The 12,504-nt window shown below is 49.3% G+C and overlaps 1 protein-coding gene and 1 long non-coding RNA gene across 5 annotated transcripts in view; one reads left to right on the top strand and one right to left on the bottom strand.

Annotated features, from left to right (window-relative positions):
• The window catches only part of LOC308462432, a 223,256-nt gene that overhangs the window by 65,129 nt on the left and 145,623 nt on the right, over positions 1-12,504 (bottom strand). The window lies entirely within an intron of this gene.
• Positions 1,578-9,759, top strand: LOC308462262 (uncharacterized protein). 4 transcript variants are annotated; one of them, XM_080979812.1, is made up of 3 exons: positions 1,578-1,926; positions 6,153-8,958; positions 9,258-9,759. In XM_080979812.1, exon 2 carries the CDS (start codon positions 6,195-6,197, stop codon positions 7,491-7,493), a length of 1,299 nt encoding a protein of 432 aa, XP_080835938.1. In that variant the 5' UTR covers positions 1,578-1,926; positions 6,153-6,194; the 3' UTR covers positions 7,494-8,958; positions 9,258-9,759. The 4 variants fall into 4 exon arrangements, with proteins under 4 accessions (XP_080835938.1, XP_080835937.1, XP_080835936.1 ...); XM_080979811.1 differs by having other exon boundaries at positions 1,579-1,926; positions 6,137-8,958; XM_080979810.1 differs by having other exon boundaries at positions 1,579-1,926; positions 6,040-8,958.

Genomic DNA, 12,504 nt, shown 5'->3' with positions numbered 1-12,504 from the left:
TCCAACTACAGGCCCTGGGAGACCAGAGTTTGAGTACTCGGCCATGAAGCTCGCTGGGTGACACTGGGCCAGTTGCTGCCTCTCAGCCTAAACTACCGTATTTTTTGCTCTATAAGACTCACTTTTTCCCTCCTAAAAAGTAAGGGGAAATGTGTGTGCGTCTTATGGAGCGAATGCAGGCTGCGCAACTATCCCAGAAGCCAGAACAGCAAGAGGGATTGCTGCTTTCACTGCACAGCAATCCCTCTTGCTGTTCTGGCTTCTGGGATTCAGAATATTTTTTTCCTTGTTTTCCTCCTCCAAAAACTAGGTGCGTCTTGTGGTCTGGTGCGTCTTATAGAGCGAAAAATACGGTACCTCTCAGGGTTGTTGGGTGGGGTAATCCATTGAGAAAGGGGAGAAGTGTGTGCACCATCAATCAATCATTAATAAATGCATAACCAATACGGGCAACAGGAATCGTTATTTATTTAATTTATCTCCAACCTCCCATCATCCCCAATTCCACTTCCACCCCACCTGTGCTCGCTGCTGCTGCTGGGAATTGTAGTCCAAAAGATTTGAAGGGCTCAGATATGCAGATGACACAACTTTGATGGCAGAAAGTGAGGAGGAATTAAAGAACCTTTTAATGAGGGTGAAAGAGGAGAGCGCAAAATAGGGTCTGAAGCTCAACATCAAAAAAACAAAGATCATGGCCACTGGTCCCATCACCTCCTGGCAAATAGAAGGGGAAGAAATGGAGGCAGTGAGAGATTTTACTTTCTTGGGCCCCACGATCACTGCAGATGGTGACAGCAGCCACGAAATTATAAGACGCCTGCTCCTTGGGAGAAAAGCGATGACAAACCTAGACAGCATCTTAAAAAGCAGAGACATCACCTTGCCAACAAAGGTCCGTATAGTTAAAGCTATGGTTTTCCCCGTAGTGATGTATGGAAGTGAGAGCTGGACCATAAAGAAGGCTGATCGCCGAAGAATGGATGCTTTTGAATTCTGGTGCTGGAGGAGACTCTGGAGAGTCCCATGGACTGCAAGAAGATCCAACCTCTCCATTCTGAAGGAAATCAGCCCTGAGTGCTCACTGGAAGGACAGATCCTGAAGCTGGTGTGCTCTGGTCCAGGGGGTCACGAAAAGTCGGACATCACTAAACGACTAAACAACAACAAGGTTGGTTTGTCCTGTTTGTGATCCATTATAAGTGCCCTTCGGAGTTCAAGAGAGAAATTGTAATATTAAATCAACCCATCTTTCTACAATATCGTAGATTAGAAGGACCTTCAGTCTGCTCCATCCAGGCTTTCCTTACCTTCTTTTTTAAAAATCGCCCTAAATGTTTCCTTTGCAGCTTTCAGGCAAGGGATTAATATGAAACGACGGAAGAAAAACGGAAAGGTCCCACCGAGATTTGAACTCGGATCGCTGGATTCAGAGTCCAGAGTGCTAACCATTACACCATGGAACCTCGGCTTGTGGGACAGTCGAACGCTATTCGTTCTCTGCTCGTCGGAGAGGAAAGGCGGGGACTCCGCCGGCCAATGGCGTCGCGTCGTTCGGCTCCTGCTTTACATTTCCGGCTCTTTCCTCGCCCTCATTTTGTAGCAAGGCCCCATTCAGAGAACAAAAGAAAAGACTCGCGCGGGGCTGGCGAAGCTGATTGGCCGGGAGGGAAACTGAACGTTCCAACGCTTTGCACTCCTACGCCTTTCCTTTATGCTTCATTCTGTTGTTATTGTAAAGGGTCGTGTTAACCCTCTAGTTGCCGGCGCTTTTTAATTTCCCCCCTCCCCAACCCCAGATAGTTCAGCTTCGCTCCTCCATTTCCGCTGCCTCTTATCTCCCCGCCCCTTCTGTGCCCCCAAATCATCAGCCCCGCTTCCGCGGCGATCTACTCAGCGACAGCAGGAAAAAAACCCAAAAAACAGGTTTGTTCCAATGCTTTGTAACCATTACTGAAAATTTGCGGGAGGGCGGGTGATGGAAAAGGGAGGCGAGGCGCGGGGAGGGAAAGAAGGGGCTTTGAACCGTAGTAGAACCAGGTTTTGTTTTGTTTTGTTTTTTAAACCGTGTTGCCCAAAAAAAAAGTCATTGCAATTACTATAGGAGGGTGATAATAATATTGATGATAAGTAGGACAGCTGCAAACAGTATCTGTAAATATAGCGCTTTGCAGTCTCCAAGGCCCTTCACAACACCCCTGCAAGGAAGGTCTGTATGATCCCCTGCATTTAGGGCCAGATTTCGGTTTGATGAGGCCCTCAGCGACTGAAGGTAATGGGGCCCTTTATATGACCAGCTGTCCTTTGCCAACAACAAATTGTCACTGTTTTTTGTGTTGGAATACATGCTATATAGTAATTTATGGACCTAATAGGTACAACACAACACAAAACACCGTAGCTGTATGTAGGTTTTAATTTATTTGTTTTTAATCTTATATTTTGGAAATGTACATCCAGGTTTTTTTCTTTCATTTTTGGGGGGACCCCCAAGAGAATGGGGCCCTAAGCTACAGCTTGTTTAGCTTATACGTAAATCGCGCATTGCCTGCATTGCAGGTGGAGACCAGGGCCAAGAGGAGAGTGTCCATCCCCTGCAATGTTGTCAGGATGGCACCGTATATACAAAGAATAGAACATGGGTTCCCAAAATGGTCTGTAGGCCACCAGTGGTCCACGAGCTTCATTCCGATGGTCTATGGTGTGTCCGCATTAAATGATTGTATTTATTTTTAATTCCATTTTTATTGCTTCTCCTATTTCTCATATGGTATTTTATTGCGTCCTAATTTCAGGTTCTGGTGCAATAAAATACACTGTAAGAAATGAGGGAAGCATTAACTAGCAACGGGCATTACACCTTCCACAACAGACAGGAAAAATATTAAGTGGCCCCACCCAGACCCTCAACTAATTTTCAATAGGTCCATAAAGTTTGGTAACCACCATCCTAGAATGATGGAATTTCCAAGGGGCTTACAGGTTGTGTAAGATAATTTACCAGTGGCCAGGAGCAATTGCCTTACTCTCCAGTTTGTCATAAGCAAAAAGGCGCTGCCAATACCATACAGTTCTGCATAGGAACAGAGATCTCTAGATTGCTCATATAGGTGAATCTTACCCTGTGTGTACCTACCTACAAGACTGTGAGGGGAAGCCAGAGGAGGGAGGTTATTAGACAATATGACATGGGGATGACAGCATTCCAAATGGGGCAACCAATCCGATCTTAAGGAACCTATGCATTCAAGAAAGAACTGTGTTAGGATAGCAATGGGGAGCCTCTAGATCAGGCACCCCCAACCTGCGACCCTCCAGTTGTTTTGGCCTACAACTCCCATGATCCCCAGCTAACAGGACCAGTGGTCAGGGATGATGGGAATTGTAGTCCAAAACATCTGGAGGGCCGAAGGTTGGGGATGCCTGCTGTAGATAAGGTTGGACAACACCTTCCGTCCCCTCAGCCAACATGGCCGGTGGCTGATGATAATTGGAGCTGGAAAGCCAGAGGTTCCCCACCCCTCTGTTAGTGTAATAACAACAACAACAACAACAACAACAATAATAATAATAATTTTTTATTTATTTATACCCCGCCCATATGGCTGGGCTTCCCCAGCCACTCTGGGCAGCTTCCAACAAAATATTAAAATATAGTAATGCATCAAACAAGGAAGCATTGGTGGTTCAGTGGTAGAATTCTCGCCTGCCACGCGGGAGGCCCGGGTTCGATTCCCGGCCAATGCAACTTGACTTTTGTGGGACGCAGGTGGTGCTGTGAGTTAAACCACAGAGCCTAGGACTTGCCAATTAGAAGGTCGGCAGTTCGAATCCCCGCGACGGGGTGAGCTCCCGTTGCTCAGTCCCTGCTCCTGCCAACCTAGCAGTTCAAAAGCACGTCAAAGTGCAAGTAGATAAATAGGTACTGCTCCGGCGGGAAGGTAAACGGCGTTTCCATGCGCTGCTCTGGTTCGCCAGAAGCGGCTTAGTCATGCTGGCCACATGACCCAGAAGCTGGACGTCGGCTCCCTTGGCCAATAAATCGAGATGAGCGCCGCAACCCAAGAGTCGGCCACGACTGGACCTAATGGTCAGGGGTCGCTTTACCTTTACTTAATGCATCAAACATTGAAAGCTTCCCTAAACAGGGCTGCCTTCAGATGTCTTCTAAAAGTCCGGTAGTTGTTTTTCTCTTTGACATCTGGTGGGAGGGCGTTCCACAGGGCGGTGCCACCACAGAGAAGGCCCTCTGCCTGGTTCCCTGTAACTTGGCTTCTTGCAGCAAGGGAACCGCCTTTGGCCATCCTGATGTTGACCAGAGGTGAGGATGAGGCTCCCATCCCTTTCATAAGGACACCTCTGCTGGCCCAGGCCTTTGACCTGCCTGGTCCAGCATTCTGTTTCCGCAGTGGCCAACCAGGTGCCCCAATGGGAAACCAACAAGCAGAATCCCAGCGCCAGAGCCCTCTCCCCTCCAGTTTCCAGCAACTGGGAAGCATGACTGTAGAGGCAGAGAGTAGCCACCCTGGCTAGTAGCCATCGATAGCCCTCTCCTCCTCTTGCCATTCACACAGAGAGAAGCTGCGCTTTCTGAAATCTTTTTTGCATGCAGTGTAAAGCCGGGGTAGTCAGCCTGTGGCCCTCCGGATGCTGCGGTCTCTAGCTCCCATCACTCCTAGCGAGCCTGGCGAACGGTCAGGCACGATGGGATTTGTAGTCCAGCAACCTCCGTACAGGAACCCTTAGATTTAAAGTACAGGGACCATCTCCTTTCCCCTGCCCCTCAAATTCTGATACTGCAGAGGAAGGAGGCTTTGTGATGGAACACACAGAGCAGGGGTAGGCAAACTAAGGCCCGGGGGCAGGATCCAGCCCAGTTGCCTTCTCAATCCGGCCTGCGGACAGTCTGGGAATCAGCATGTTTTTACCTGAGTAGAATGTGTCCTTTTATTTAAAACGCATCTCTGGGTTATTTGTGGGGCCTGCCTGGTGTTTTTCCATGAGTAGAATGTGTCCTTTTATTTAAAATGCATCTCTGGATTATTTGGAGGGCATAGGAATTTGTTCATTTTCTCTCTCTCCAAAATATAATAATAATAACAACAACAACAACAACAACAATAATAATAATAATAATAATAATTTTTTAATTTATATCCCGCCCTCCCCAGCTGAAGCCGGGCTCAGAGCGGCTAACAACAGTAAAATGATAAAACATTCTAAAATCATTTCATTATAAAATTAATTCAAATCAGATTAATTGCAACCATTGGGCTAGAGTTCTGTGAGGATTGCCAAAGGAGGGAGTCAGGCTGTGCCCTGGCCAAAGGCCTGGTCGAACAGCTCTGTCTTGCAGGCCCTGCGGAAAGATGTCAAGTCCCGCAGGGCCCTAGTCTCTTGGGACAGAGCGTTCCACCAGATCGGGGCCACGTCCGAAAAAACCCTGGCTCTGGTTGAGGCCAGCCTAACCTCTCTGTGGCCTGGGACCTTCAGGATGTTTTTATTTGAAGACCGTAAGGTCCTCCGTGGGACATACCAGGAGAGGCGGTCCTGTAGGTACGAGGGTCCTAGGCAGTATAGGGCTTTGAAGGTTAAAACCAGCACCTTAAACCTGATCCTGTACTCCACCGGAATATAGTCCATTCCTCCACTTGGTCTGAGGGACGGTGGACCGGCCCCCTGCTGAAAAAGTTTGCTGACCCCTGGCACAGAGGGACAGTTTTTCCTTACATCATTAGCTGGGAAAAACCCTCTCGAGCAAACAAACTCGTTTTTCCAACTGGAACTTTGACTTGTCCATCGACAAGCTACGCATCCAGCCTCCGCCCACAAGAGGGCGCAGAAACATCACTTACCGGTACATTTGGCCTCTGTTTTGCTTTTCTGTGTTTCTGTTTCCTTTTTTTCCCCTCCCCGGGGCCCAGCTACATTCTGGTCGGCAGCCTTTTGGCACTGATGATTGTGGGATCTTTCACGCAGGTCCAAGGGAGGGACTGGGGTTCCTCCTTATGACTGAGTGCCTCTCTCTGTCCTTGCCAGAAATCTCTGTGTCTTTGTTGCCAAATCGGAAGCTGCTCTTTCGCCCCTCGCCCCTCGCCCCTCACCCACCCACCTTGCCCTCTCTCCTAATTTTAAGCATGGATTCCACCCAGAAAGAAGCCGCCATCTTGTGCGTGGTGCAGTCGGGCGCGCTGATGATGGAGTACCTGAGAGCCAGCGGAGAAGCATCGTCCGCAGCCGCTTCCCGGCGCCGCTGGGCGTTCCTGCACTCTCTGGGGCAGCGAGGGGGCGAGGAAGACGAGGAGGAAGAGTCGGAGGAGGAGGAGGAGGAAGAGGAAGAGGAGGAAGGAGGAGAGGAAGAGGTCTTGCTGCCCCGGCAAGCCGCCAGCGCCGGGTTGCGCCGCGGTGGCCGCCTCCGTTCAGTGGAAAGGCGTTTCTGGGCCCGACCACGAAGCACCGAGTGGTGGGACCACACGGTCCTGCAGACGTGGGACGACAGCCAGTGGCTGCAGAACTTCCGCATGCGCAAGGCGACCTTCCTGGAGCTGTGCGCCCGCCTCTCGCCCGCCCTGCAGCGCCAGAAGACGCGGATGCGGGTGCCGCTGAGCGTGGAGAAGAGGGTGGCCATCGCCCTGTGGAAGCTGGCCACCTCTGTCTGCTACCGCGACGTGGGGAACCAGTTTGGCGTGGGCCGGTCCACCGCTGGCTCGGTGGTGCTGGAAGTGTGCCGCGCCATTCAGAGGGTTTTGATGCGCGCCACGGTGACCGTGGGCGGCAGCCTGGCGGCCATCATGGCCGGGTTTGAGGAGATGGGCTTCCCCAACTGCGCCGGCGTGGTGGGCACCACACACATGCCCATCCTGTGCCCACCGCACCAGGCAGTGGAGTACGTCAACTCCAAGGGGTACTATTCCATGGCCTTGCAAGCACTGGTGGACCACCAGGGCAAGTTTACCCACCTAAGTGCCGGCTGGCCGGGGAAGACGCACGAAGCGAAGATCTTCAACAAGTCCACCTTGTTCAGCAAAGGCCAGGAAGGGACCCTCTTTGCCCTGGGCCCCACGGACATCAATGGGGTCTCTGTGCCCAGGGTCATCCTGGGCGGACCGGCCTACCCTCTCCTCCCGTGGCTGATGGTGCCCTACACAGAAGACCTGGACGGCGCCAAGGAGGCCTTCAACGCCACCTTGAGCCGGTGCCAGGAGCCCTTGGAGGAGGCCTTCAGCCGGCTGAAGGGCCGTTGGCGGTGCCTGACGGGCCGCAACGACTGCGCGGTGGAAAACCTGCCCCGCCTCATCTCGGCCTGCTGTGTCCTGCACAACATCTGTGAGGAGAAAGGCGAGGCCTACGAGGAGACGTGGGAGGCTGAGGCCAAGCAACTGGCTGCCACCTTTGAGCAGCCGCTTCAGAGACCAGACACCCGCATCAAGCCGGCGGCCAGGTCCGAGAGGGTCCGAGACGCCCTCTGCGCCTACATTGCCAGCACGGCGTGAAGGGGGAATGTGAGAACGTTCTGGCAGCCATTTTGAGGGGCGAAAGGAATCTCCGCTCCTGAGGCCTACGAAGGCCTCCATCCATGGCCCGGCCACCTGGGATGAAGCCCCATTGGACCCAACTTCTGAGAAGACATGTATAGGGTTGCTTAGAGAGCTGATTTTAGCATAAAATGTGAGAGAGGTTTGGGTGAGGTTGACTTTCCTCCCTTGATAGCCATGTGGGGGAAATTAGTTTTCCGGAAGCTTGCCCACCAGGGATGAAGTCACCGTTTGCCACCTCCTGAAAACATTACTTGTGTGGCAAAGGTTCACCCCCAGATGCACAGTTAACTGATGACCAGGTTGCATTTTATAGGCTCTTTGTTCCTCTGGGAAAGGTGGTAATTCCTCTGCCGCCAGAAAGGTTGGGTGAACTGGTTCTTGCCAAGCCTTTGGGGGTTCCTCTGTAGAAATAGCAAACCCCATGGAGACCAAAATGTTGACGTCTCCAGAGAAAACAACAATCCATGTAGTGTGGATTTGACGTTCCAGGAGCTCAGTTTTCAGTCCCAAATGGTGTGGGGAGCCTGTCGCGCTCCAAATGGTCCTGGACTACAACTCCCATCATCCCTGACCATCAGACACGTTGGTGGGTGGCTGATGGGATATGGAGTCCAACAATATCTGCAGAGCTGCAGGTTCACCCTTGTGTGTATGTGGGTCCATTTCTGATTCCATGTTATGTTGCTAATGCAGCTGTTCTTGTCTTTCCCTCTCTTCCTCCTGGAAAGGGGAGGCCCCAGAGCTCTCGCCAATACACTGTGTGGTATTTTGCTCGCCTAGGGTCCCTAGCCACTCGCCCCAGGAGAGCAGGGAAATGGAAAATCACAAGGCTGATGCTGTCGTCTGGGACAGGTGCGATTCCTCCTAAAAGAGGGAGTGGACCGGGTCTGTATCCCACATAAACACACCTTTTCTTTTCTAGGGTCTTCCTGAATTAGGATTCTGTCAGAATAGCAGCCCTTACAGGAACGTTTGCGCTTTGATATATGTGTGGGTAGTTGCAGTTACGTTGTTATTATTATTATTATTATTGATGCAAAATGGCTTTCTGGATTTACCGCTTCTTCTTGCAGGAATTGTAGAGGCAGGATACCGTTTTACCAGTTTACAAAGAGGAAGGTGGGGATTATTTCTGCCCCTTTTGCCACCACCCGACTTTCCCAATCTCCCTCTCTCCAGGACAGTAGATAAGAAACAGTCGTCAAATCCCATTAGCATTAGATTTGTAGGACTAGCTTGTCCTTTACACCCACAAGAGCTCTGGCCGTGAATTTCTTCACTCTGCTGGCTGACACTCCCCTTCCAGGTGGGATTAAACTGTTCCAGTTCCTGTCTCCCTTTTCCCCACATCTGTTGTAAACAAAATCTGACCTTTTTCCCTTATGGGGTATCCAAGAGCCCATATAGAGTCCTTACAGTGGTGCCCCGCAAGACGAATGCCTCGCAAGACGAAAAACTCGCTAGACGAAAGGGTTTTGCGTTTTTTGAGTCGTTCCGCAAGACGAATTTCCCTATGGGCTTGCTTCGCAAGACGAAACGTCTTGCGAGTTCTTGCGAGTTTGTTTCCTTTTTCTTAAAGCCGCTAAGCCGTTAATAGCCGCTAAGCCGTTAATAGCCGCTATGCCGCTAATAGCCGTGCTTCGCAAGACGAAAAAACCGCAAGACGAAGAGACTCGCGGAACGGATTAATTTCGTCTTGCGAGGCACCACTGTACATAGGTTCCCTATTGGTAGGAGAGAATAACAGAGGCCAACCAGAGAATACTGAGAAGCAAAGCAGCTCGTAAGCCTGATCTTTATTAAAATGTTGCAACAGGGTCTTCCCCCACAATAAGAAGAATGGAATCCATTATCTCTATCACACACACCCGCCCAGTTGATTTAATTCACAAAGCATGTGCCAAGTGTGCGAGAGGGAGATGTGTGTTTGCAAAAACACACACGGCTCCTCTGTGCTAAACGCCCTACTCCAAAGCTTCACACTTAGGTGCCGACAGGTGAGAAGGTTTACCTCCCTCTGGACTATAAGGAGGAGGGGATCAGGATCCGAACCCAGGACTTAACCCCCTTCCAGCCATCACAGCTATATTTTCTTAGTAGGGATTTCCCCCAGAGTGGATCCCCTCGTGTACAAATCCTCTGGCAACCGTCGGTCCCCTTTACCTTTGCGGGAAAGCGCATGATGTGCAAGTTGTTAATAATAATAAAAAATGTAAATTAAGCTGTGGTAGTTTGTTCTTCTTGATTTATTTCAGGCTCTGATCGCATTGCTAGTGGTGCGGTCGTCAGTAGGTGGTTACAGATCCACAATCTGGATTCAAAACAGTCTGGGGTTTGCACAATGCGCCGGGTGGGGGGTGGAAAGAGGTGACAGGAATTCAAGAAGGCTAAAGGATATTGGGAAATGATATATAATGAATTGAAAAAAATGTTGGAAAAACCCCTTTGTTAAAAAACCAGAATATTTCCTGCTCGGAATTTTGGATCATGATATAAGAGAGGGAAATGGGAGGTTGTTTATGTATGCAACAACAGCAGCAAGAATCTTTTTAGCACAAGTATGGAAAACAGAAAAAACACCAACAAAGGAAAAATGGCAAGCCAAGCTTATGGACTATGCGGAACTGACTAAGCTGACAAAGAGGATACATGAGAGAGACAACATCGATTTCAAAAAAGGAGTGGGAACCATTTATAAACTATAAAAAGGCAGTATAAAGATTTGGACCCATTGGCAGGTTTTGACTAAACTTTCACAACTATATAAGAGGTAAAATCAGCAGGGTACAGAATTTGTTTAATAAATCAGTACGGAAATACGGGGGAAGCCAAAGAGAGGGGAGGGGAGAAATATGGATATATACTGCACCACTCACTTCCCTTTCTCCAGTTTAGAAGATTCATCCAGGGGGAATCTGCACATATACCGTATTTTTCACTCTATAAGACACACCAGACCACAAGACACACCTAGTTTTTGGAGGAGGAAAACAAGAAAAAAAATATTCTGAATCTCAGAAGCCAGAACAGCAAGAGGGATTGCTGCGCAGTGAAAGCAGCAGTCCCTCTTGCTGTTCTGGCTTCTGGGATAGCTGCGCAGCCTGCATTCGCTCCATAAGACGCACACACATTTCCCCTTACTTTTTAGGAGGGAAAAAGTGAGTCTTATAAAGCAAAAAATACGGTAAATTGTTCAATTAAGATTTGTGGGAAATTTGTTGTTATAATTTGAAAATTCAATGGCTATGCTTCTTGGAAGTTTGGGCGCAACTCGGCTTGCAGAAGAGATGTTTGCATGCGGTTATGATAAATAGTGTGAGGGCCATCCACATTCCCTGCAGCTTTAACTCAGTGGCTGTCAAGCTTTTTTCTCGGGGCCACACTTTCTGAATAAAAATTTGCTCACGCCACACTGAATTTTCTACTGATCTGCTGGGAAACGAAAAGAAGCAACAACCAGCAGCTGTGCTTGATTTATAACAGAACACAGCTACTTTATGATACGATTGTGGGACATCCAGGAAGTACAGTGGTGCCTCGCAAGACGAAAAGAATCCGTTCCGCGAGTCTCTTCGTCTTGCGGGTTTTTTCGTCTTGCGAAGCAAGCCCATTAGCGGTTTAGCGGATTAGTGCTACAGTATTAGCGGCTTAGCGGGCTTAGTGGATCAGCTGATAAGCGGCTTAACCATCAGCTGATAAGCGGCTTAACATCAGCTGATAAGCGGCTTAACCATCAGCTGATAAGCGGTTTAGCGGCTTGGGAAAAAGGGGGGGGAAAGGAAAAAAACCCCGCAGGAACTCGCAAGACATTTTCGTCTTGCAAAGCAAGCACATAGGAAATTCGTTTTGCGAAGCACCTCCAAAACGGAAAACCCTTTCATCTAGCGGGTTTTCCGTCTTGCGAGGCATTCGTCTTGCGGGGCACCACTGTATTAAAAAATTCACCTACATAGCAACATGCAGTGCTTTTTTTCTAAAAAAAAATGTTTACAGGTACTCTCATTTTCCTACGCATATTGAAATGCTGCCCATCAATAATAATAATAATAATAATAATTTTTATTTATACCCCGCCCTCCCCAGCCAAGGCCAGGCTCAGGGCAGCGAACAACTGATATAAAAACAAATTGAATGAATACAACTTAAAAACAAGATTAAAATACAACAATTAAAATATTGAAACATTAAAATATTAAAATGCAGCCTCATCACAGGAGGAGAAAGGAAAAGAAAAAAGAAAGAGAGGGAGGGAATCAAATTGGCTCCAAGCCAAAGGCCAGGCGGAACAACTCTGTCTTACAGGCCCTGCGGAAAGAAATCAGATCCTGCAGGGCCCTGGTCTCATGAGACAGAGCGTTCCACCAGGCCGGGGCCAGTGTTGAAAAGGCCCTGGCTCTGGTTGAGGCTAAACTAACTTCCTTAGGGCCCGGGACCTCTAGGGTGTTGTTATTTATGGACCTTGAGGCTCTCCGTGGGACATACCGGGAGAGGCGGTCCCGTAGGTACAAGGGTCCTAGGCCGTGAAGGGTTTTAAAGGTCAAAACCAGCACCTTAAACCTGACCCTGTACTCCACCGGGAGCCAGTGCAGCCGGGAAAGCACTGGGTGAACATGCTCCCATGGCAGAGACCCCGTGAGGAGCCTTGCCGCGGCATTCTGCACCCGCTGGAGTTTCTGGGACAGCTTCAAGGGCAGCCCCGCGTAGAGCGAATTGCAGTAGTCAAGCCTGGAGGTGACCGTTGCATGGATCACTGTGGCCAGGTCAGGGCGGGAAAGGTAATGTGGCCCAACTTAGATTCACAAAATGTTTAGGGGTATGTGTACCCCTGTGTCCCCCCAGAAAAATGCACTGGCAATGTGAATCATTCCCAAAATATAATTATGGACGAGCCTATTACACATGCTCCTTAAGTATGTATATAAACTCAGTGAGAGGTGTGAGCTTGCTTTTGCCAAGTAATCTCATT

Source organism: Podarcis pityusensis (assembly GCF_964106645.2).
Source record: "Podarcis pityusensis genome assembly, chromosome: 13".
Taxonomy (NCBI): domain Eukaryota; kingdom Metazoa; phylum Chordata; class Lepidosauria; order Squamata; family Lacertidae; genus Podarcis; species Podarcis pityusensis.
This window is presented reverse-complemented; position numbering and strand designations above follow the sequence as displayed.

Coding starts and splice junctions, on each gene's coding strand:
- LOC308462262 (XM_080979809.1), top strand. CDS start 6,009: ATGACTGAGTGCCTCTCTCTGTCCTTGCCAGAAATCTCTGTGTCTTTG.